The sequence below is a fragment of the Schistocerca serialis genome, chromosome 2 (assembly GCF_023864345.2).
Source record: "Schistocerca serialis cubense isolate TAMUIC-IGC-003099 chromosome 2, iqSchSeri2.2, whole genome shotgun sequence".
Lineage (NCBI taxonomy): Eukaryota > Metazoa > Arthropoda > Insecta > Orthoptera > Acrididae > Schistocerca > Schistocerca serialis.
The window spans coordinates 597,627,608-597,652,137 of record NC_064639.1 but is presented as its reverse complement, the minus strand read 5'-3'; the positions used below and the strand labels follow the sequence as shown (position 1 = coordinate 597,652,137).

The following is a 24,530-nucleotide window of genomic DNA, read 5'->3' as shown; positions in this document are numbered from 1 at the left end:
CACAAGAAATATACTTTATAAGTATTATTACAGTCTGTTTATTGGCTAACAGTACGAGCCGCTGACTACCAATCTATCCTGTGAAAAGCGCACATCCTTAGCACTTTCCATTTGTACAATATTTGCGGTGTAAGTTTTAGGTGATTCACCCTATATATATAACTATTATTGTTATTTTGTACTCGACAGAATGTTCATCATATCAAAGACAAGCGTTTCTACTTATTACTGGTAAATGCGGAAGCTGCTTATGAATAAGAGAAACATGTTTTATACATGTTCGACGGACTATTGAAGAGATATTTGATATGTTTTTGTGTTCTGGTTTTTTTTCTGTTTCATCTTTTTGTTGAGGAAATAGCGTTTCTAGCGCTGTATGATAAATCCGTATCGTTTTGTTTGTTTTTACTACAACATCCCTCTGTTCCACGTTACAAATCAACAGTTGTCGAATAAAACCTGATTTAAACACTGACAATTTCAATATTACTATAGATACTATATTTTTTAAAGTAACTGATATGAGGGTAACTATGTAGAACAAAAATGTTCCTTAGGTTGCCGGGTCCTATATATATCCTCATTCAATTTCTAGATGGTTCACCATTTCCAATTTTTAGGGAAATCTAGCAAGACACTGATCGCATATGTAAAGAAAGAGATCGGTATGAGGTAACACCCAATAGGTATGCAGTGCACTTAATGTACAAGCAACACGGGTACAGCTGTAACTGATCAAAGCTAGCAAGAAAACTACCATAGTCTACACTCACTTATGATAGCCTAATGTTGTCTACGCTAGTTTTACAACTGTAATTTACAGACAAGGACAGAGGTATGGAGTCCAGTCTATGTTCGACGTCATCATGCAATAATCACTCACAGATGGCAGGTGGCAGCAATAGCAGTGGAAGAAATATAAAGGGTGTTGGAGGATGCAGAAAACAGTGCTATGGTTACAGAAATGCGGAAACAGAGGGATTTATCTGCTGTCCAAAAGGATATGGTCATTGGCTTTCGGGTCATGGGTGGAAGCATTTTCGAAACGGCTAAGTTTATAAACTGTTCGCAAGCCACTGTTATTAAAGTATACAGTGCACAGCAAAATGGCGCTTATCCGAAGCCGACGCTGAAGCAACTTTGGTGCATCACAAGCCGCAGATGACAGGCACGAATGATGGCTGCGGAGATGTGTATGGGAGAATAGACGTGCAGCTGTTGAGCAAGTGACTACCCAGATGAACCGAGGGGATAATAACGGCGTGTCCTCGACGACTGTTCAATGAACATTGCTGCATATGGTCCTCTACAGCAGCTGCCTCATTCAGACATCCGTGGTCACCGCCGTTCATAGTTGACGAACGCTGAAATTTGCACGCCGATACGGCAACTGGACGTCGGCTGAGAGGCGACAGGTGACGGCAAGAAAGGAAGAACGAATTGATTGTTGGTGTTAATAACGATCATCCTCCTTTACCTCCTCTGCAGATGACGTGTCACTGAGCACATTTGCTCTGTGCATGCAGTACACGTGAGACGGGTAGTTGTTTCCACTGCACTGTGTGGAATACGAAGGTTCTGTTATAGTTCACTAACCTGCTGTCTTCAAGTTGATGGCCGGCCGCGGTGGCCGAGCGGTTCTAGGCGCTTCAGTCCGGAACGCACGACTGCTACGGTCGCAGGTTCGAATCATGCCTCGGGCATGGATGTCGTAGGTTCTGTATCTTGAGGCTGAAACTGACTTTTAGTGAGGTTCTGTTCTGAAATAATGTATTACTTCTTTGGGATGCCATTCGTGTATTTTAATATAGCCACACGAGAAGACTACATGATCTTAATACAACACCTTCTGATACAGTAAAGTACATGATCAAACACAATGTTTACGAAAATGTATCTTTACACTATTTGTGGCACGTGTCTGTGTGTGCCTCATGACTACCGGAGTGAATCTTTTAATACTGAATACTGGCAAACACATCCTGCGGGGAAAGACAACATCTTCTCGACTGCCTGATCAAGAGTGACGATCAGCCCGAAACACTTCGCACGCCGTACCCGAAAAGGCGTGACCCGAACGCTTCCGAAGCACTTCGTCTGCAATTTCGTCAGTCTTTTGTTTTTGATTTAAATTGTTTTTAATAATTCTAAAATGACTGATTGATAGTCAGCTGTTGAGAGATATTTATATCAAAAAGTGAAGTCATTCCAATGAGTAGTTTAACTAATAATAATAACTATACTTTAACGTTTTGGCGCCCTTGCTCCGAACACAGCAGCTAATCACAGAGCAGTAGCATTATGCTGGCGGTCTTTCTCACGGGAATGGTACCGAATCTAACATCTGTCACAGGTACCTCACACCACATTTCGTCATCTACAGGATGCGTCAAAAAAATGTATACACACTTTGAAGCGTCATAGAAAATTTATTTCCCGTTCTACGATGTTAAAATTCTGGAAATGGAAAGCTTAAAGTCCAATTGGAAAAATAAATGTACTTTGCAAATGTGATTAATGTTCAAACTGGTGGCCTTCAGCATCAATACATTTCTGAGTACGAGTCACCACTGATTCCGTACATCGTACCAAAGTGTCGAATGAGATTTCTGTGCACACTGCCTGAATCTCATTCCAAAGTGTGTCCAGGTTACGTGGTTTACGTTTGTACACTTCATCTTTTACTGTGCCCCATAAGAAGAAATCCAGCGGCGTGAAGTCTGGAGAGCGTGCAGGAAACTCGATTGGTCCCCTGTGTCCTATCCACTGGCCTGGCACATTGTGATCCAGGTATGCTCGTTTGTCCCTATGATAGTGTGACGGGGCGCCATCTTGTTGGAAATAAAACTCATCATTACCGTACAATGCACGAATGGCAGGGAATGTGGAGTCAGCAATCATTGTTAGGTACGTTTCTCCAGTAACAGTACTTTCAAAGCAGAAAGGCCCTTGCAGACAAACCACACCACACATTTACACCAGGCAAATTCACAGCCTTTTCAACTGTAATCTGAGGATTATCTTCAGTGCAGTACACACAATTGTGCCTATTGACAGTTCCATTGAGTTCGAATTGGGCTTCATCCGACCAAATTATGCTACCCATAAATCCCGGTTCACGTCTCACCATCTCCTGAACCCATTCACAAAATTCTAACCTTCGATCTGGATCGTCGTCACTTAGCTGTTTCACCAGCCTTGGAATGTACACACGAAACTTGCCTTTCTTCAGAATGAGTAGCACGCTACTAGCACATACATTACTCTCATGTGCCGCTCGCCTTGAAGATTTTTTAGGCGAACGCTGAAACAGCTCCAAGACCGCAGTTGTGGAATCATTACTTGTAGCTGTACGAGGTCGCCCTGATCGAGCTTTATGCACATCACACACTGTTCCACGAATTTCGAATTTGTCTCGTAGACGTGTAATTGTTAACCTCGAAGGTGGTTCTGTACCACACTGACCTCTCCACTGCCTTCGAACCGCAGCTACATTCTCAAACTTTGTAACATCCCCACAAAAATTTAAAAGGAATGTAATGACAATACTTAATAGAAATGTGAGCCAAACGTAACCTCCCTGCAATTAAATTTAATGACAATAAAAGTGAGAATCGCAATCTGACTCAAGTATAAGTTCTTCATAAAAAAATTAAGGTCCATTCAGTGATAATGATTATTCAATTAAACCGAAATATCGGTCTTTGGCCCTGTGCAAAAAAATCAAAATTAAATTCTTACCTCATTGCAACACCTAGTCAAATTTCTGCTCTTGTTGTTGCGCACCGCTTGGAAGAACTGCATTGTAAATAATAATATTCCTTTTTTTGTAATCTAATTGAAAACTGAAACCTTTGTTTAGGGGAAGTGGAACGAAATAGTTACTTCAATAAAAAATGAAAATTTTTATGTAAAATTGCTTTTGAAATCAAAGTTATTATTGGGGGCACTTGTTGAAAATTAGTTACAATAATTAAACTTTACATTATCCGATGATTATCTTAATTAACAGTATACCTCATTCAGCATCTTGACCAGTGTTGTCGCCAGACCACATCACGCAATCCCACTGGACTGCTACCACTGACCGACCGCTCTGCATGATGACTACTAGCGTACTGCACGCCACTGAACAGAGCTACTGCTCGCGACGCCTACTGACAGACTACTGCCCTCAACTAGACAGAGCTACAGACTCGCAACGACTGACTGACAGACTGAGAACCGCTCGCAACACTCGCGCGGTCAAGCGCATACTCTCTGGTCACAGATGCTACAATGCCTCGCCATCGCTGCAATGTTACATACGTGTTTCATAACCCTCCACTGGGGGGGGCAAAAATTTGGCAGCGATGGTGAGTCATTTGGACTTGCCAAGCGCGGCAAAATTTTTCTTTAATTAACAAAATTCTACAACTTACAGAATATTTAAATGTTGTGCACACGCACTAAGTACAAAATATATCAGACAAAGACAAAATGTGAGTACAAAACATAGTAGCAAATCAGAAAAATGTATATACAAATTATTTGACAGATAACAAAGTGCACAGGCACTGAAAAAAAAATTCTTTAGCATATTCAGAACAAATAAACAGACTGGCAAAATATTATGTTGACAAGTGACATGAGTGCCCATGCACTGCAGTTGAGAACATATCAGTAATTGATGAAATGTATGTACAATTAGTAACAAATGACATAAGTGCATTCGCATTAAAGTATTGAATATACATAATAGTAGAAATCATATTGAAAAATGAGAAAAGTGTACAGGCACCGAAGTTCAGTAGAAAACATATTAACACCTAACAGAAGTGCACATGCACTGTAGTTCAGAAGATAAAAAATGTATATACAATATAAAAGACAAAAGTGCACATATACTGTACTTCAGAACAAATCAAAAAAATGTCTTTAGCATTTTGGCAATAAATAAACATAATAGCAAAAAAAATCATGTCGACCAGTGACATAAGTGTACTCGCACTGGAGTTTAGCGAATTGAAAAAATGTATAGCCATGAACATAAATGATGTTAGCAAAAAATGATTTCACTATGTGACAAGAATTAGGATAGGAAAGGGAAGGATTGCATCATGGTTGTAGCACTTTAGATTGCACACAGCTGTTCTGAAAGTCCATATCTTTCCACAGAAGTACAACACCAAGTGACACAACTTGAAGTTCTTTTCCCATCAGAATTTATCAGCGTAGCCAAGACACTGAATTGTCGTAGTAATATTCCATGTTTTCATTTTGGAAGTACATTAGGTACACCAAACAGTGGGACCATAATAACGTCTTCATCGCTCACGGTGGTGGACAGCATGTCGTGTCAACACCACGCTTTTACAAGGCACGCCAACGTAGAATTAGTGCAGAACCAAAGATAGTGCTCCATGATCACTAGGATAAACAGGACAAATGGACATCGCAGTAATTCAGGGTAGTTAGCTCATGAGGTGAAGGACATTAAGTCACATAATTTTGTCAATTACAGTAGTAGTTTGCGGCATTCATAGCCCAGTTATTGAACATTTCTGTACCATGTATGTAGTATTACAGAAAAATGTTCATTAATTGTTTTACATAGAATCAGTAATCTTCTTTTCCTAGTTACAAAGCATTATTAAATAATCGCATTCTTTTCCAGTTACAAAGCATAGCATAGTTAATTAATCATTTGTCATTCCAATATAGTATTAATCATTAACCTTCTCCTAATTACAAAGCATCATGAAACAATCGCATTCTTTTCCAGTTACAAAGCATAGCATAGTTAATTAATCATTTGTCTTCCAATAGTAATAATCATTAGCTTTTTCCTAATCACAAAGCATTATGAAACAATAGCATAGTTAATTAATTATGTGTCATTCCAATCTAGTAAGAATCATTAGCCTTCTTCTAATTACAAAGCATTATTAAACAGTCACATTCATTTCCAATTACAAAGTATGAACATTGAAAACAAGAGCTAATTAATGGCATAATTAATAACAATTCATTAAGTGACACTAATTATTGGCACTCAGTGGCCATCAGGTATCGAATAGTATAAAGCATTGTTCCTCATTCAGTATTATTCAGATCATTACGAAGTCATTATTAAAAATCAGTTAATTATAGTCATAACATTAATAATCATGGAGATTATAAGTAGTCTCATTACAATAACAGTGGCAATTACTAGCCAGTTACTAAGCGTTATTTTATATATATGTGTATTTTTGTTGTCTCATTAAGAAGACATTACTCAAGTGACATACTATTCAGAGCTAATCAGTATTATTCAGAATTTTCTCAAACTGGTATCACTATTTGGGACTGTTAATACATTTTTTTTTGTTAGCAATGCATTGCGTTGGGATCGATAATTAATTGCTGAGGCATAACACTTTTTGCTTTTGACCTATTGCTGCAAATGAGGATAGGTAACGTCATTCGTCATGAGTCAGCTGTAGCAAGGTTATGTAACAAGGCAGTATATGTGATTACATTTATAAATGGTAAACACAAATGGGTAAAAAAAAATAAAAATGCAAGTACTAGAACAGGTATAATAAGTAACAGTTTTAGTAAGTATCATGACAAGCATCTCCTGGAAAAAATACAAAATGGATTATTGACCTGAAAGAAAAAACGCACACTATGCTGAAAAGTAGTGAACTTCGAATTAACAGGTAGTGAAATGTGTATAAAAATGTGTTCCATAGCTGTCCTTTCCAAAACTTTCCGTCATCCTACTATGCAATATAACACCTGCTGTCAAAACAAACTGCAACAAATACTTAAATAACTACATAGCATAAATATAAAACTCCAACATTATCCTCATCTGTAAAGAAAAAACTTCATTATCAATCACTTCATTATCCATATTATCATAACTTCACTATTATCATCACCTGTAAATAAAAACTTCATTATTCATAATACCATATCCTTCATCATTATTCATCAGTATTCATTATCATCTGCAAAAAATCACTTCATTACTCATTATACAACTATTCCTTATCTCTATCATATTTCATCACTAAAACTAAGATGTGTAGTTCAGTCTGACAGCCTGCATCAATCACCTTGTATTCTGAAAGAAAAAATTAGTTAAGACTGCTATTCTACGATGAGTATAGTATATTCTTGTTAATGCTTGTTAATCCTGATCCATTTACTCTTCCTCATAAAGTTATTGCATCTTCTTTCGTTTATTCCGTAGGTGAAATTCCCATTTCTGTTGAATTTATTTCTTACACGCATCATTTCTTTCTGAAATTGATGAACAGAGATTAATGTCTTGCATTTAAATCATATACCCACTAAATAATGACTGGTTTATGGTAACATAATTAACCATACAGCATAACATGACAGAAAACGTAATATGTCAAAGACATTGACAGTGTTCAGATGCAAAATGTACAGATAATATCACAATGCAGCAGCAAAAATGTAAAACAGTCACGATGTTGAGATGTCATAAGGCAAAAAATGTCAAAGTCAACAGGTGTGTTATATCTTAACTATTTCACAGTGCATACAAACAAAACTGGAGTACAATCATATACACAAAAAAAAAATGGAAAATGTGCACAATCTGATGTGTAACGACAAGAAAAGCGACCTGCTAACCTTACCTTGCCGGGCACTTGCCAAGAAAAAATGCGATAATCATCAGTAATTAGTCAGGTGAAATAATTGCATAAGTAAATGGCATCATAGTGTGTTGAATCATAAAGTGTCTTCATTCAATAAACGGTTTAATGTTTGAGATATGGTGGTTGCCTTTCGATTTTCTAGTTCTCAAAGTTTCGACGTGTACAACATTGGGGTGAGGGATGCTGCGAATCCGATATGGACCTGCGTATAGAAGTTCAAATTTGCTGCACTTACCTTTTAATTTACTGGATAAATAGTGTGTACGTACTAATATCTTCTGTCCAACGTGAAAGTCTCGGCGTCTACAAACCTGTTTTTGCTGTCTTCTCCGGCGCTCTGCGGCACGTTTGATGTTGTTCAGTGCAATGTCAATTATTTCGTGGTGTCTTAGTCGACGACATTTAGGGAAGTTTACTAATTCTTTAATTTTGTTTGGTGGTTCAACGTTTTTCAGTATAACAGACGGAGATAACATAGTGGATTCATTTGGAATGGAATTAATTACTTCTTGGAATGAGAGTATGTGTGTATCCCAATCAATATGTCTTTTGTGGCAGTATATTCGGCACAGCTTACCAATTTCTTTCATTAATCTTTCACAGGGGTTCGAAGAAGCATGGTACTTGGATATATAGATCGGAGAAATGTTTCTGGCTCGTAACATGCGTGTCCATACGCTACTACGAAATTGAGATCCATTGTCAGAAATTACTTTCATCACATGCCCTACATGAAATAGAAAATGTTTTACAAATGCTTTCGAAACAGTTTTAGCAGTAGCTTTACGTAACGGAGTGAAAGTAACAAATTTTGAAGTGAGCTCAACAGCGACAAAGATGTAGCAAAAACCTCTGTTAGTTCTCGGAATCGGACCAAAAATATCTACAGCGGCCATGTGTCTTAATTTAACAGGTATAATGGGATATAATGGAGGAATATGTGAAATGGTGTCTGATTTAGCTTTCTGGCAAATTTTACAAGACGCTAAAACTCGTCGTATACGTTTCTCCATGTTGGAAAAATAACAGTTCTGTCTCAGTATAAGAAAACATTTTCGTGCTCCGTAATGTGCGTAACTTAAATGAGTGTACCAAATTAATTTGTTAACCAGTTCGTCAGGAATGCATAATAACCAATTGTTGCTGTCAGGATGAGAGCGGCGAAACAGAATGTCATTGCGTACAGTGTAGTGGTTCCTAATCGTAACATTTTTCCTATCTTGCCAAAGGTGTTTAATTTCTTTCCACACATTGTCCTTATTTTGCTCTTGCGCTATGTCCTGTAGTGACGATGAAATAAAGTTTTCAAATGCGACTTGCTGAATGTACATGACACTGAAATTTGTTTTGCAGAAGTTGGTTGCTACGTCTTGCTGATTGTTGCCGAGAGAACGCGATAGTGCGTCTGCTATAACATTTTGTGTGCCGGGAATGTGAACAATCGTAAAATTAAATTCTTGCAAATAAAGTTTCCATCTGCTTAATCTGTCGTGAGTAAATTTAGCTGAAAGCAAAAATTGTATTGCTCTGTGGTCTGTGTAGACGGTGGTATGTCTGCCATAAAGAAAGTGCCTAAATCTCGTAAAAGCCCATACAACACATAATGTTTCCAATTCTGTAACAGAATAATTTCGCTCAGCAGGTGACAGAATGCGGCTTGCAAATGCGATGTTTTTAATTACTGTTGAACCATCTTCTTCAATTTCCTGGAAAATATGTACGCCTAAAGCGGTGTTGGAACTGTCGGTGGCAATGGAAAAATTTCTAGTAAGATCTGGGTGCGATAAAAGTGGTGCATTCAACAAAGCATGCTTCAGGTTCATGAATTCAGAATGTGCTTGCTTATCCCAAGACCAAATAGTGTTTTTACCTGTCAATTGGCATAGTCTAGGCGTGTCTAAAGCGGAATAATGAATAAATTTACGAAAAAAGTTAATTAAGCCCAAAAAACTGCGTAATTGCTTCTTCGTCGTAGGAACGGTAATGTCACGTAGAGCTTGAAGTTTTTCCGGATCAGGTGCAATGCCTTCTGCTGAAATCACGTGTCCAAGAAATTTTATGGAAGTTTTGCCAAAGTGCGATTTACTGAGGTTAACTGTAAGTCCTTGTGCATGAAAAGTTTGTAACAGTTGTTCAAGAATCATATTGTGTTCAGACCAGTTAGCTTCTGCGATAAGAATATCGTCTACGTACGTCGTGATTCTGTCTTTAAGTTCTGTCGGAAGTATTGTGTTCAAACCGCGAATAAAAGCTGCAGAAGAAATAGTTAAGCCGAACGGTAATTTGCAAAATTGATAACAGTCGCCGAAACAAAGAAATGCTGTGTATATTCTGCAATTCGGATGAAGTTGAATTTGCCAAAATCCCGATTTCAAATCTAGTGTAGAATAAATAGCAGTACCGTGAAATTTCTGTAAAAGTTCCTCTAGTGTCTGTGGTCGATCAGTTTCATTAATAATAATGTCATTAATGTGACGTGAATCAAGTACGAGGCGAAGTGAGCCATCTTTTTTCTTAACAATATGCAACGGGTTTATGTACGGACTAACTGCTGGTTCTATAATTCCTTGATCAAGCATATCCTGCAATTCTTTTTTAACTTGTTCTCTATGAATATACGGAATAGGATAATGCTTAGCTTTAAATGTATCGTGCTGTTTGACTTGAAATTCATACATAAAACCGGACATAGTACCAGGAATGTTGTCAAAAACTGGAGCTTGCTGTAAAAGAATTTCGTGTAATTGCGTTCGTTCGTCGTCTGTAGTTGCACTGCTTTGTCTAACTTTATCGGAAATCATTTGCATTACGTCGTAGTCAGCTTCGTCTGGAGTATTATAGTTGTGTACGTACGTATCCGTGAACAATGTGGGATTACAGTCTATGTTACGTGTTGCGGAAATGACCTCTGTGTGGTTAATTGTTTGCTCTTCCGCAGATAGTGAGTGCTGAAATTCTATAGCAAATTGTATATTTTCATCCTTTAACATTAAATAAGAATTCTGAAAATCAATGACTGCGTCGTGTTGTACCAGAAAATTCGTACCTAAAATTATGTCTGTTGTCAATAAAGGAACAATCCAAAAATTAGAGTGGAAAGTATGACCTCCAATACAAAATGATAAATGCGTCTGTAATTTAACGTCTACACCTTTACTCGATACTGCTCCTTTTACTTTCGTCTTGCCTAAAGGTAATGTCGGATACGTATTCTCTTTGTTGCACTCGTTGAAAGTCTCCTCATTTATTACTGATATAGGTGATCCGGAATCAATTACCGCTGAAAATTTCGATGAACCAATTTTAATTTCGATAACAGGATGTGAAATAGTTTTCTGAACAAATGGTCTTTCCTGCAAGAGAGTGTCTCTGATGTCGTCAAAAGTAATTACATTTTCGTGAATAACATTTTGCGTGTCTGAAGTAGTGCTTGTATTATTGGAAGATGCGATCTGTACAGTATCTAGTCAGATTCTATCTGACGTGTTATTATTATTAGGAGGATTCTGCGGCTTTCAACTATTTGAACTGTCCTATTACTTCTTCCAGACGTGTTACGCTCTGGATGGTACCTACTGTCGGGTTCATTCATGAGAATAGGTTCTTGCGTATGATTTTGCTGTTGGTGAGACCGACTGTGGTTATATGTACGCTGATAATTGTGCTCATCGTTTTTACGTCTGTCGTAATAGTCATTCCTATACGGTGCATTACGATAGGAATTGAAATACTGACTTCTTTGTACGTAGTTGTTTCCTTGCTGCCGTACGTTACTATTTCTTGTATCAGGGACTATACGTGCACGCGGCGAAACATTAAAGTTTGGTTGACCTTGTAGACTGCATTGTTGGTTAGGTATGCTAAGCGGTTGACTTTCATGCTGTTGTGGTGAAAAGGTCTATTGTTACCAAAATGTAGTTCCTGTTACTAATAATTTTACACATACTGATGATTACGATTTTATCTGTTATTAAAATTACGGCAGTAGTTGTCATTACGGGAGTGCCTACTGAATATTGTCACATTCGGTAAAGATTTGTCATATCCGGTTTTCATTACATATTTTTCTTAATTCTAGGTAGAGCAATAGTTAAAGAGCAATTTTGATAGATATAAAGGATAGAAGAAGAAAAGCCAGCAGTGCAGAAAACTAAAGATGAAACAGCACTACTACAGCTCGGGGCCCTATGCTCGCTACGGCACATATTCATTAAAGCGTAATGAATCCCCTGAGGTCATTTACGCACTGCAAATAAATTTTAGCTTTTGTGTTACACGCAATAGCGGTAAAAATTCAAAAGCAAATTGTTGTATTCTTGCTAATTCCAGTTTCTGCATAATACGTAATGCTGATGAAAATGCAATAGCAAATTGTCGCATCTGGTTCAAAGCTAGTTTCTGCATTACACGCAATAGCGGTGAAAGTACAAAAACAAATTGTCGTATATAGCTCAAAGCGTGTACCTGTGTTCTGTCATTATTAAATTCTTTACATTTTCTTACAAATACAAATTGCTTATTATCAACGCTCTCGCCACTGAATTTGAGAACTCGTTTAGGCTTGTGTGTGAATCCGCTCGTCTGTGTCATTTCGGATTTCAAGTTGCGTAGCTTTTCAGATTTTAAGTCGCGTGGTTTTCGGATTTTAAGTCGCGTAGTCTCTGTAAATTGTTCACATTATACACGCTGCGTGAGTCAGACAAATGTTCGCAAAGTGGCAGATTCTGTGACGTATTGGTGACTGAAACAGTTTTTAATTCTGTTACTGTAACACTTTCGTCAATTTGGTTGTTGTGTCGTTCACTTTTATTAACAACTTCCGTATTCACAGTGTGTAAAACTTCCACTGACTCTAAATTAACTTCGTCGCGAATCTGTACTGCGTTTTTAGGGCATTGTTCGGTGACTGCATTAATTTCGTGTATCTGTGTTTCGTTCGCAGAACATTGTTCAGTGACTGCATCAATCTTGTCTTTATGTGATTCTGTTGTGTCTACACGTGTACCACTTAATTCTTGTGCAACAGTGCCAACTTCTTCATTACTGTTATTAGCACAAGTCTTAGTATCCACACGTAATTGTCCTCTATTATCATAATAATGCGCGGCAATGGCTTCAATCTGTTCATTAACCTGTTCATTCCGTTCACTAAGTTGTTTGATTTTTTTATTAATGTTGTCTTGTTCTTCATTCGATTGTTTATACCTTCCATTAATTAATTCACTTTGTTTGAAACCGTTTTCCAGTCTTTCAGCCATTAGTCGTAAAATTGCTATAATGTGATCCCGGCCAAAATCATCTACTCTGTTATCTGTGCTGTTTAATGGTAGATCTGGAATTGTTTCGCTTTCTGTAACCATTTGGTTATTTTGAGATTTACAAAAAGGTTTGTCAGTCAAATGTATACTATCAGTCATTGTTTCGGAATTAAATAAATCTGTCCTACTTTGTGTGATCTGTTCATTTTCATTAGACAAATTTGTCTGCTCGTCACGTGAATTTAGTAAATCGGTTGTGTTAAGCAGGGCAGCGCTCATTACAATAGTGTGCCCCGCGTCATCAATTGTCGTCAAATCAACACAAGACACCATCGAGTTCGTTTGTTCATCATTAAGGTCTACATCATTACTAATTGTTAGAACGCACTGATTGTCAGTGAACGCAGGATTGTCATCATTACACTGCGTGTCATAATTACTATCGGTCACGCTGTTTAAGTGGGTAATTTCATTCAAAATACCTCGCGATACACTATTCACAGTCTTTCGCGGCATTTTTACAATAGTCACAATTGTTCACAAAAGAAATAAGCACAGATGCAAAAAGCAACAAACACAAATACAACAGAGTAACGAATTGCCGTTGACCTGTAGAGAGAAAGTCACAAGATTAGTAAAAGCGTTGCGCCAAATCCTAATTATATCTAAGCAAATAAGAGCAGATATCTGACTGTTGCTCAAAAGACTCTCAACGAAATACGATCCTGGGCTGGGTGTCGCCAAGTGTAACCTCCCCACAAAAATTTAAAAGGAATGTAATGACAATACTTAATAGAAATGTGAGCCAAACGTAACCTCCCTGCAATTAAATTTAATGACAATAAAAGTGAGAATCGCAATCTGACTCAAGTATAAGTTCTTCATAAAAAAATTAAGGTCCATTCAGTGATAATGATTATTCAATTAAACCGAAATATCGGTCTTTGGCCCTGTGCAAAAAAATCAAAATTAAATTCTTACCTCATTGCAACACCTAGTCAAATTTCTGCTCTTGTTGTTGCGCACCGCTTGGAAGAACTGCATTGCAAATAATAATATTCCTTTTTTTTGTAATCTAATTGAAAACTGAAACCTTTGTTTAGGGGAAGTGGAACGAAATAGTTACTTCAATAAAAAATGAAAATTTTTATGTAAAATTGCTTTTGAAATCAAAGTTATTATTGGGGGCACTTGTTGAAAATTAGTTACAATAATTAAACTTTACATTATCCGATGATTATCTTAATTAACAGTATACCTCATTCAGCATCTTGACCAGTGTTGTCGCCAGACCACATCACGCAATCCCACTGGACTGCTACCACTGACCGACCGCTCTGCATGATGACTACTAGCGTACTGCACGCCACTGAACAGAGCTACTGCTCGCGACGACTACTGACAGACTACTGCCCTCAACTAGACAGAGCTACAGACTCGCAACGACTGACTGACAGACTGAGAACCGCTCGCAACACTCGCGCGGTCAAGCGCATACTCTCTGGTCACAGATGCTACAATGCCTCGCCATCGCTGCAATGTTACATACGTGTTTCAACTTCCAGTACCACTTAATTATCTGCTTCCGCACTTCAAAGCTCAAACGCACGTCCGCCATGTTGCAGTTACTTCCTTGCCACTGCTGCCACCTGTTCATGAAACATAACATTACTTTCTCACAGATATTTAACCTTGTAGAACGGGAAATAAATTGTCTATGACAGTTCAAAGTGTGTATACATTTTTTTGACGCACCGTATATATACTTCTTGTATCTCCACTGCTCTGGGAACAGCATCTTGGAGCCTAATATGATGGTTGACTAAGCCAGAAATATTACAAGGTGTCCTGTTCAGATAAATTTCGTTTAACGGTGGTGTGTACGGCACGAAACGTCTGAAAGCAAACACTCCGGTCACTTATCTTACGGAAGGACTCACCGTATGAGCACCGACAAATTGCCCACATTCGCATACACTTACCCCCTCACAGTGCACCCACAACTAGTCAGAACACTGTTATGACCACCACTGAGACTTGTAACGTATTGAGAACACTGCACAGGTGTCGTTCGCTATGAAAGTGCAGGCTCGGCTAGCACCTGCACGGACTTCTCGCGGTGTTGGCATACTTTTGTCTAACCCCTGCAGGTGTGGAGAGGAGCGCGTGGTGACGTGGCGCGGCGCGGCCGGCTCGGTGCTGAAGCACAACGTGCGCTTCCTGTGCCTGCTGGGGGTGTGGCCGGCGTGCCGCGGCAGCGCCTACCACGCCTTCAGCGCGCTCGTGGTGGCGCTGTGCGGCACGCACATGGCCTTCGTGGTGCTGGGCGTCGGCCAGGGCTCGGAGGACCTGCAGGAGACGACGCTGGCGCTGACCAACGCGTTCGCCGTGAGCGGCGGCGCCGCCAAGGTGGCTCTGCTGCTGCGCGGCCGGCGCCGCTTCTACGCGCTCGTGCGCCGCCTCGACCGGCTGGTGGCCGCGCAGGCCGAACACCGCCGCGCCGACGCCCGCCGCCAGGCCGCGTTCGACGCGTTCCACAAGAAGGCGGTGCGCCTGACGTTCCTCCTGCACACCTACCTCTTCCTGCTGTCCTTCGTCTGGTTCCCGATGCCGCTGATCGCCCAGCGCGGCGAGCGGAGGCTGCCGTTCGTGCAGCTGTCGTGGCTCGACACGAGCCAGCTCGCCGTCTACGCGGCCACCTACACCCTGCAGTGCGCCGGCACCTTCCTGCTCGCCTTCGCCACCGTCAGCGTCGACTGTTTCTTCGTGGCCATCATGGTCCACGTCTCCGTACAACTGAGAATTCTATCGTCCCGCATAAACGCTTTGGAACTTCGCACTAACCTCGCCGGGTCGGCGAGAAACTTCGAAAGAGACGTGAGTGTGGAGGCGTCGGATATTCAGCGAGACATGTACACAGAGCTTCGCTTGTGTATTCAGTATCACCAAGATATCTTAAGGTATGTTAGTAAGTAATTTTTTTATTTATTTCTTTACTCGTTGCTATTTACGTGTAACAAGCACCTAGGAGGGAAGACAGGTATGAACTTTCACAATATGAAATTATACAGGGTATTACAAAAAGATACTGCCAAACTTTCTGGAAACATTCCTCACACACAAATAAAGAAAAGATGTTATGTGGACATGTGTCCGGAAACGCTTAATTTCCATGTTAGAGCTCATTTTAGTTTCGTCAGTATGTACTGTACTTCCTCGATTCACCGCCATGATTTCATTCGGGATACTCTACCTGTGCTGCTAGAACATATGCCTTTACAAGTACGACACAACATGTGGTTCATGCACGATGGAGCTCCTGCACATTTCAGTCGAAGTGTTCGTACGCTTCTCAACAACACATTCGGTGACCGATGGATTGGTAGAGGCGGACCAATTCCACGGCCTCCACGCTCTCCTGACCTCAACCCTCTTGACTTTCATTTATGGGGGCACTTGAAAGCTCTTGTCTACGCAACCCCGGTACCAAATGTAGAGACTCTTCGTGCTCGTATTGTGGACGGCTGTGATACAATACGCCATTCTCCAGGGCTGCATCAGCGATACCATGAGACGGAGGGTGGAAGCATGTATCCTCGCTAACGGAGGACATTTTGAACATTTCCTGTAACAAAGTGTTTGAAGTCACGCTGGTACGTTCTGTTGCTGTGTGTTTCCATTCCATGATTAATGTAATGTAATGTAATGTAATAAAATGAGCTCTAACATGGAAAGTAAGCGTTTCCGGACACATGTCCACATAACATATTTTCTTTCTTTGTGTGTGAGGAATGTTTCCTGAAAGTTTGGCCGTACCTTTTTGTAACACCCTGTATATTTATTACCTAGTAGAATTTAAGTAGTTAACCATTTGCTTCAATCAATCCGATGAACTTCTGCTGTGTTTTTGCCTCGCAACATTAGTGTTACTTAATGAAATAAAATTAATCTCGACTACTGGCCATTAAAGTTGCTACACCACTAAGATGACGTGCTACAGACGCGAAATTTAACCGACAGGAAGAAGATGCTGTGATATGCAAATGATTAGCTTTTCAGAGCATTCACACAAGGTTGGCGCCGGTGGCGACACCTACAACGTGCTGACATGAGGAAAGTTTCCAACCGATTTCTCATACACAAACAGCAGTTCACCGGCGTTGCCCGGTGAAATGCTGTTGTGATGCCTCGTGTAAGGAGGAGAAATGCGTACCATCACGTTTCCGACATTGATAAAGGTCGGATTGTAGCCTATCGCGATTGCGGTTTATCGTATCGCGACATTGCTCCTCTAATTGATCGAGATGCAATGACTGTTAGCAGAATATGGAATCGGTGGGTTCAGGAGGGTAATACGGAACGCCCTGCTGGATCCCAATGGCCTCGTATCACTAGCAGTCGAGATGACAGTCATCTTATCCGCATGGCTGTAACGGATCGTGCATCCACGTCTCGATCCCTGAGTCAACAGATGGGGACGTTTGCAAGACAACAACCATCTGCACGAACAGTTCGAGGACGTTTGCAGCAGCATGGACATCAGCTCGGAGACCACGGCTGCGGTTACCCTTGACGCTGCATCACAGACAGGAACGCCTGCGATGGTGTACTCAACGACGAACCTGGGTGCACGAATGGCAAAACGTCATTTCTTCGGATGAATCCAGGTTCTGTTTACAGCATCATGATGGTCGCATCCTTGTTTGGCGACATCGTGGTGACTGCACAAAAAAATGGCTCTGAGCACTATGGGACTTAACATTTATGGTCATCAGTCCCCTAGAACTTAGAACTACTTAAACCTAACTAACATAAGGACAACACACGACACCTTTCTTTCTTTTTTTTTTTTTAACGTAATAAACTTTTATTTACAAAATAACAAATACAGTGTTGAGATTCGAAGGTACTTTCAATATCTATTTCTGTTAGTTATCGAGTCTTTTTCTTTTCTTTTCTGATACGTAATTTTGTTGCAATTGTCTGTTTCGTTATATGTTGCACGTTTGCAGGTTGATTTACACTGTTGCACTGATTTGTAAGTCAGAGGAGCAAAATATTTCATTTTTTTCAGTTTTGTTTGCATTTTTGTTAATTTTATGGGTTGTTGATTCAAACACTTCTAAGTTCTTTGAATTTAGGTAGAGTTAAAGGTCTGGTGCCATTATGTGGGCCGGCCGCGGTGGTCTCGCGGTTCTAGGCGCGCAGTCCGGAACCGTGCGACTGCTACGGTCGCAGGTTCGAATCCTGCCTCGGGTATGGATGTGTGTGATGTCCTTAGGTTAGTTAGGTTTAAGTAGTTCTAAGTTCTAGGGGACTGATGGCCACAGCAGTTGAGTCCCATAGTGCTCATAGCCATTTGAACCATTTTAGCCATTATGTGGCATGTAACTATTTGTAGAGTTGTCTTATTGGCTAAGGCTTACATCTAGGAAACAAAGGACAATGACAAATATGTATGAACGAATATTATATATATATATATATATATATATATATATATATATATATATATATATATATATATATAGCGAGGTGTCCACGAGATGGTGGTTGAGGGGAAGAGAGCGAGAGAGAGAGAGAGAGAGAGGGAGAGAGAGGGAGAGAGAGAGAGAGAGAGAGGGCGATAAGGAACACATTTGAGACATAATTTTAAAAAAAAGAACTCTATAAGTGGACAAACAAATTCTAGGTATGCTTAACATGATTAGATAGGAATTGCAGAGAGATGTTTCTTTTGTTAGTGTACTCACATAGTCATGTTCAGCGTAGCGAGTGATGTTTCGCACATTTGTATGAACGCTACCTGGGTATGCGCTATATGTGTAGCCGTAGCACTCATCTAATAATATTTACACTTATATATATATATATATATATATATATATATATATATATATATATATATATATATATATTCCATTTGAGACGACGATATTTTCGTCGTGTCGCACTATTTTGCGTTGCAGACACTGCGATTGCACTGCACAAATTTTACACCGCACTCACTTTTAGCACACAACACTTTGGGGGCGTTGGGGGGTCTCTGCATCAGCGACGACGGAGGCGTGGAGGGCTAGGGGGGCCGTGGTGTGGCGGCGTCGGCGTCGGCGGCGGCACCCAGTCATCACGAGGCAGAGAAAATCCCTGACCCCGCCGGGAATCGAACCCGGGAACCCGGGCGCGGGAAGCGAGAACGCTACCGCACGACCACGAGCTGCGGACATGTGAATGCACATTGGAAGCGTGTATTCGTCATCGCCATACTGGCGTATCACCCGGCGTGATGGTATGGGGTGCCATTGGTTACACGTCTCGGTCACCTCTTGTTCGCATTGACGGCTCTTTGAACAGTGGACGTTACATTTCAGATGTGTTACGACCCCTGGCTCTACCATTCATTCGATCCCTGCGAAACCCTACATTTCAGCAGGATAATGCACGACCACATTGCGAGGTTCCGTTTGGGCCTTTCTGGGTACAGAAAATGTTCGACTGCTGCCCTGGCCAGCACATTCTGCAGATCTCTCACCAATTGAAAACGTCTTGTCAATGGTGGCCGAGCAACTTGCTCGTCGCAATACGCCAGTCACTACTCTTCATGAACTGTGGTATTGTGTTGAAGCTGCATGGGCAGCTGTACCTGTACACGCCATCCAAGCTCTGACTCAATGCCCAGGCATATCAAGGCCGTTATTATGGCCAGAGGTGATTGTTCTGGATACAGATTTCTCAGGATCTATGCAACCAAACTGCGTGAAAATATAATCACATGTCTGTTCTAGTACAACATATCTGTCCAATGAATACCCGTTTATCAACTGCATTTCTTTTTGGTGTAGCAATTTTAATGGCCGGTAGTGTATTATAACTAACGTTACTCTTCGTGAAAATACGAGAGCGAGACGGTAGACTAACTAAGAGGAAAAAGAAAGACGATAGAGAATGTAATGTAAAAGAAGTTCCCACTACCTTAGCCGATCAGGCGGGAGACCTTGAAAAGCTTCAAGCCCTGCATTCTCGTTCGCCTGCTGCTCTTAATGTACGAGGGGCCTTCAATAAGTAATGCAACACATTTTTTCTCGGCCTATTTCGGTTTAAAAACTGCGGAATTTGTTGTAAGACATTGTGTAATATTCCCGCTTCAGCCTCTAATACAGTTTCATGAAGTTCCGATAGGTATAATCTTAAAAATAATGTCTGTGACGGGGGAGGAGTTTAGTGTTTAACACCCCATTCACAACGAGGTCGTTAGAGACGGAGCACAACCTCGGAACAGGAAAGCATGGGGGAGGAAATCGGCTGTGCCCATACACAGGGACAATTCCAGCATCTGCCTGAAGCGATTTAGGGAAGTCACGGAAAACCTAAATCAGGATGGCCATCGCCGGTTTGAAACAGCGTCCTCCCGACTGCGAGTTCAGTGAGCTAACCACTCCACCACCTCGCTCGGGGTCTGTGATGGAGGTGTTTATCAACAAGAGAGGTGTCATCGACTTTCTTTTCCCGGAAAACCAGAGCATCGCAGGTATTCGTAGATTCTTGCACAACGTCTACGGAGATCTGGCAGTGAAGAAACACACGGTGAATCGTTGGAGCAGGCGTCTGTCGTCGTCGCAAGAAGGTCGCACAAACCTGTCTGTTCTCTCACGTGCTAACCGGCCACACACAGCTGACTCCTGCAGTGATGGAACGTGTGGACACTCTCATTCGAGCTGATCGACAGATCACAGTCCTTGCCGCCTAAGAGAGGACCATAAATAACCATGAAGGACCATCTGTGTGGAATTTCTTGCGCGTTGCTTTTTTGTCAAAGACCATCACGGGCAATGATACGTGGGTTCATCACTTTGAACCGGAAACAAAACAGCAATCCATAGAGTATCCCACCACCGCTCACCCAAACAAAAAGTTCAAAGCAGCTACCTAAACCGACAAAATCGTGGCGATGGTCTTCTGGGACTCAGATGAGGTTATTCTGTTTAACGTGTGCCCTCATGGTGCAATAATTAGGAAATTGGAGAAACGGCTTCAGCGTGTTCGTCAGCACAAAAATGCTAACGAACGTGTCCTTCTCCATGACAAAGTAGGCCTCACACAAATCTGTGCACCCGAGAGCAGTTCACAAAACTTCATTGGACTCAATTCACCCTACAGCCCGGATCTCGGACCTTCCGACTTCCAGCTGTTGGGCCCAATGAAGGATGCACTCCGTGGCACGCAGTGAGTGGATGATGGGGATGTTATTGGCATAACAAGAGGCTGGCTTTGACGTCGGCCAGTGGAATGGTACCACATGGGCATACAGGCCCTCTCAGAAAGGTGGTATAAGGCCATCACAGTGAATGGAGATTAAATTGAAAAATGCTGTTTTTTAGGAGAATGAGTGGGGAATAATATGGTGTATTGGAATCCTGAATAAAATCAAAGTGCTTTCGGGGAAAAAAATCTGTTGCATTACTTTTATTGAACGCTCCTCGTGCTAATGCATGTCTAAGGCCGATGATGTAATGCCATTTCTCTAGCGCTAATAATACAGTACAGAGATCTGAAGCATAATGTATCAGTTGAATATTTGTTTTTGTTTTGATTAGGCCTACATGTTTTCCGTGGCAAATGTTGGCTGTAGACAATTATGACCTAGTCTGTCTAAACTAAATTTACATTTAGTGTTATCCACATCTGCGTCCGTGTCAGTAATTTCATCACTTTGAATACGAGCGTCCTTCATTCGTGCTCTTCGGTTTCGTTGTCTGTATGGCCAAGACTTCCTATAAACGCTATAAAGGTCGCAAGTTCTGAAATGCCCGTCATTTGTGTCCTAGTAAGTTGGCATTACTCTGTGTCGCCCGATTTCCATCTGTTTTCTTTGTGGTTAATAAAGGGGCACTTCACGACAGAACAGCGAGATGTTATAGTGAAAATTTATTACAAATGTAGTGACTGTTTTGCACAGTGTGTTCGCAAACTCCGCGGAATGCTTGGACAATGTAATGCACCATATAAGGTAACTGTGATGAAACTGGTTCTTGAATTTGATAAAACGGATTTTGTAGTGGTCATCAACCCTCGAGACGTCCTCGTGTTACACGTTCTATTTAAAACATAAGTAGAGGCACACTGTGCATACGGGCAAGAATAAACTCGGGCAATGCTTTAGTTTAGCTGACGTCAACATTAGCACTATGTCTTACCACCAAGGTCATTCCAGGAATCCTACCATGCTGAGGCAGTAGTGCGTGTTATATTCTGCTGACATCAGCATCAGCACTTCCTTATCTTCAATGCCATTCGTTTCCATGCTGGGCCGACTCCCACGCGCACGCTCAGCACCCACCTACATACAGTGCAGTAGAGAAACTGTGATCTGGTGATGTCACGACAGTGATTTAACATGTAACGCTGACGTAATCGCCAAGTACAGTAAAGTATCAGAATTGCATAAATACCGAAAATGTTGTCAACTAAGTTTGCACAGTTGACTTCGGAATATTCGTTTAAGGACTGGCTCACCAATCATTTCGGTAAATTCCCTTCAAAGCTATACATAATTCGCCATGGAATACTGGAATGAGTAGAAAACATTTTATTATAAAATACAAATCATGAATTAGGAATACATACTTGTTGAACGTGAGTTTTACCTTAAATACTATCCCACTATCGAGAAATAAAGTCAAGTCCTGTACCATATACCAGTTCCTTACTGTCACCAGCAGACAGCTGTACTGTAGAAAACGAGTCTAGTTCGAATTTTGCACCACAAGAGACGGCTACCCGCACTGTAGAAAATGTGCACTGTTTCTGTGTTGTATCATGGGTTCCTTACTGTCGCCAACAAATGGCTGCACTGTAGGAAACGAGATTTGCACTGCGAAATGAAGATAATTGTTCCTGTTGTGTACAGTGCTTGGTTTAAGACGCAAAAGAGCCATAAATTAATTATTTTCCACGTCCATGATGCTTCTCAAATGCTACAATTTTCTTTCCAACCAATCTCCACATCAGTGATGCTTGTCAGGTGTCACATTATTTTAAACTGTCTATAAAATTACGTCTGAAATGTGAAGAAAGTACAAACGTTGTAATGCAGATTTCCACGAATACACAGTCGGCAAATTAATGCCCAAAATTCTAAAGTATATATTCTAAAGCTAGATTTCCATGCTTAAAACAGTAAAAATGTAGAAGGTAGGCCTAAGGAATATATGTGGTAAAACTAGCCTGACCAAGCTTATGACGGCAGAAAACGACGTGTTAGCTAAAATACTACACTAAGCAGGCAAGCACACAAGCAAATTAACAGTCTGAATGTAATTAATTAGGCCTACTCTTGATGTAAGTCACAGCACACCCTAAAATTAAATATTTCAGCATTTAAATTGTTCCCAGACACCATTTAAAAGGGACAAACATAATGCATCATATTATTCACTGGAAAAAATATAATCAATGATATTCATTGCTAATTATTGATATTATTACAAATGACACAGGCCTACTGGAGGCTTTGTACAATAACAATTTTCGCCGAAGTTTGCAATCAGAACTACGGTGGCAAGTCTCTCTAAAAGCTTTATATACTATATATCCTATATTATTTTGCACATTTACGAGTACAATAATCTAAAATATCTGCAAAATAAGTCGGCAACGTGAAAAGTGCAATGTTCCTACATCAAACATCTAAGACCTAGTTGAGGTCAAATACAAGAAAAAACTCTGTATTAACTCAGTCACCTATCCACTTTTATGACATCACAATATGCTAAAATGCGTAAGAAAATGTAATGTTTATGTTGCAGTAGTATCTAAATACGTAGAGTGTGTGACGTGGCATTTTCAAAGACAATGTCAGAGTCTATACCACGGAAATAAATAAAATTACTTACCATTTATTGTGAGACATCTCACACTTTGCAAGCACATTGAAGCTCCAAAAATTAAACATTGCTGCATCCAAATTGTCTGTGTAACTCATTAGAATGCGTGTTTATCGTAGTATTTAGGATTTTTTTGGAAAATTCGTGCAAAAATAAAGTTATATTATATGTAAGGTTTAGTGCACCTTGCAAGCACAATGAGCCATTAAATATGCTTAACGCCTGATATTCTCTGTTAGAACACCGTTGTATGACCAACGACCATTGCTGTACATGCTAAACAAATGCCGCAACATAGATTAAAATGATATTCTCTATAACGTGCAGACATGTAGACGCAAATGCGGAAATAGTTGTGTTCTAAAGTTTAGTGGGTCACAACTGAAAATGACGTCAGAGATTCTACCAATCCTTGATGCTGTCACAGCTGAAACATACAGTTAATAGCAAGTCCTCAACCATATTCTTCATGTTCAGGCCTAAATAAGCAAAGCTTAAACAAAATACATGTAAATATTACGAGGTATAGATATTAAACATTGGAGCGTGACAGCATGATATTGCTGGTTTGCAGAGACGATGATATCGACGTGTAATACGCAGAAAAGAGAGACGAAATAATGTGATTATACAGCAGCAGTAGCGGTGGGGAATTACCAATAACTGTCCATACAGAGTAGTTGGAAAGGAAGATACAAGTCGTCGTTTACAGGGACGAAAGATTC

General features: G+C 40.4%; 1 protein-coding gene across 1 annotated transcript in view; it reads left to right on the top strand.

The window, feature by feature from the left end:
* Nucleotides 1-24,530, top strand: part of LOC126456266 (odorant receptor Or2-like) — a 117,012-nt gene that overhangs the window by 25,601 nt on the left and 66,881 nt on the right. The window contains exon 2 of the mRNA XM_050092018.1: nucleotides 15,073-15,882. Within this exon, the coding sequence (XP_049947975.1) occupies nucleotides 15,073-15,882 (810 nt within the window). The remainder of the gene's footprint in view (nucleotides 1-15,072; nucleotides 15,883-24,530) is intronic.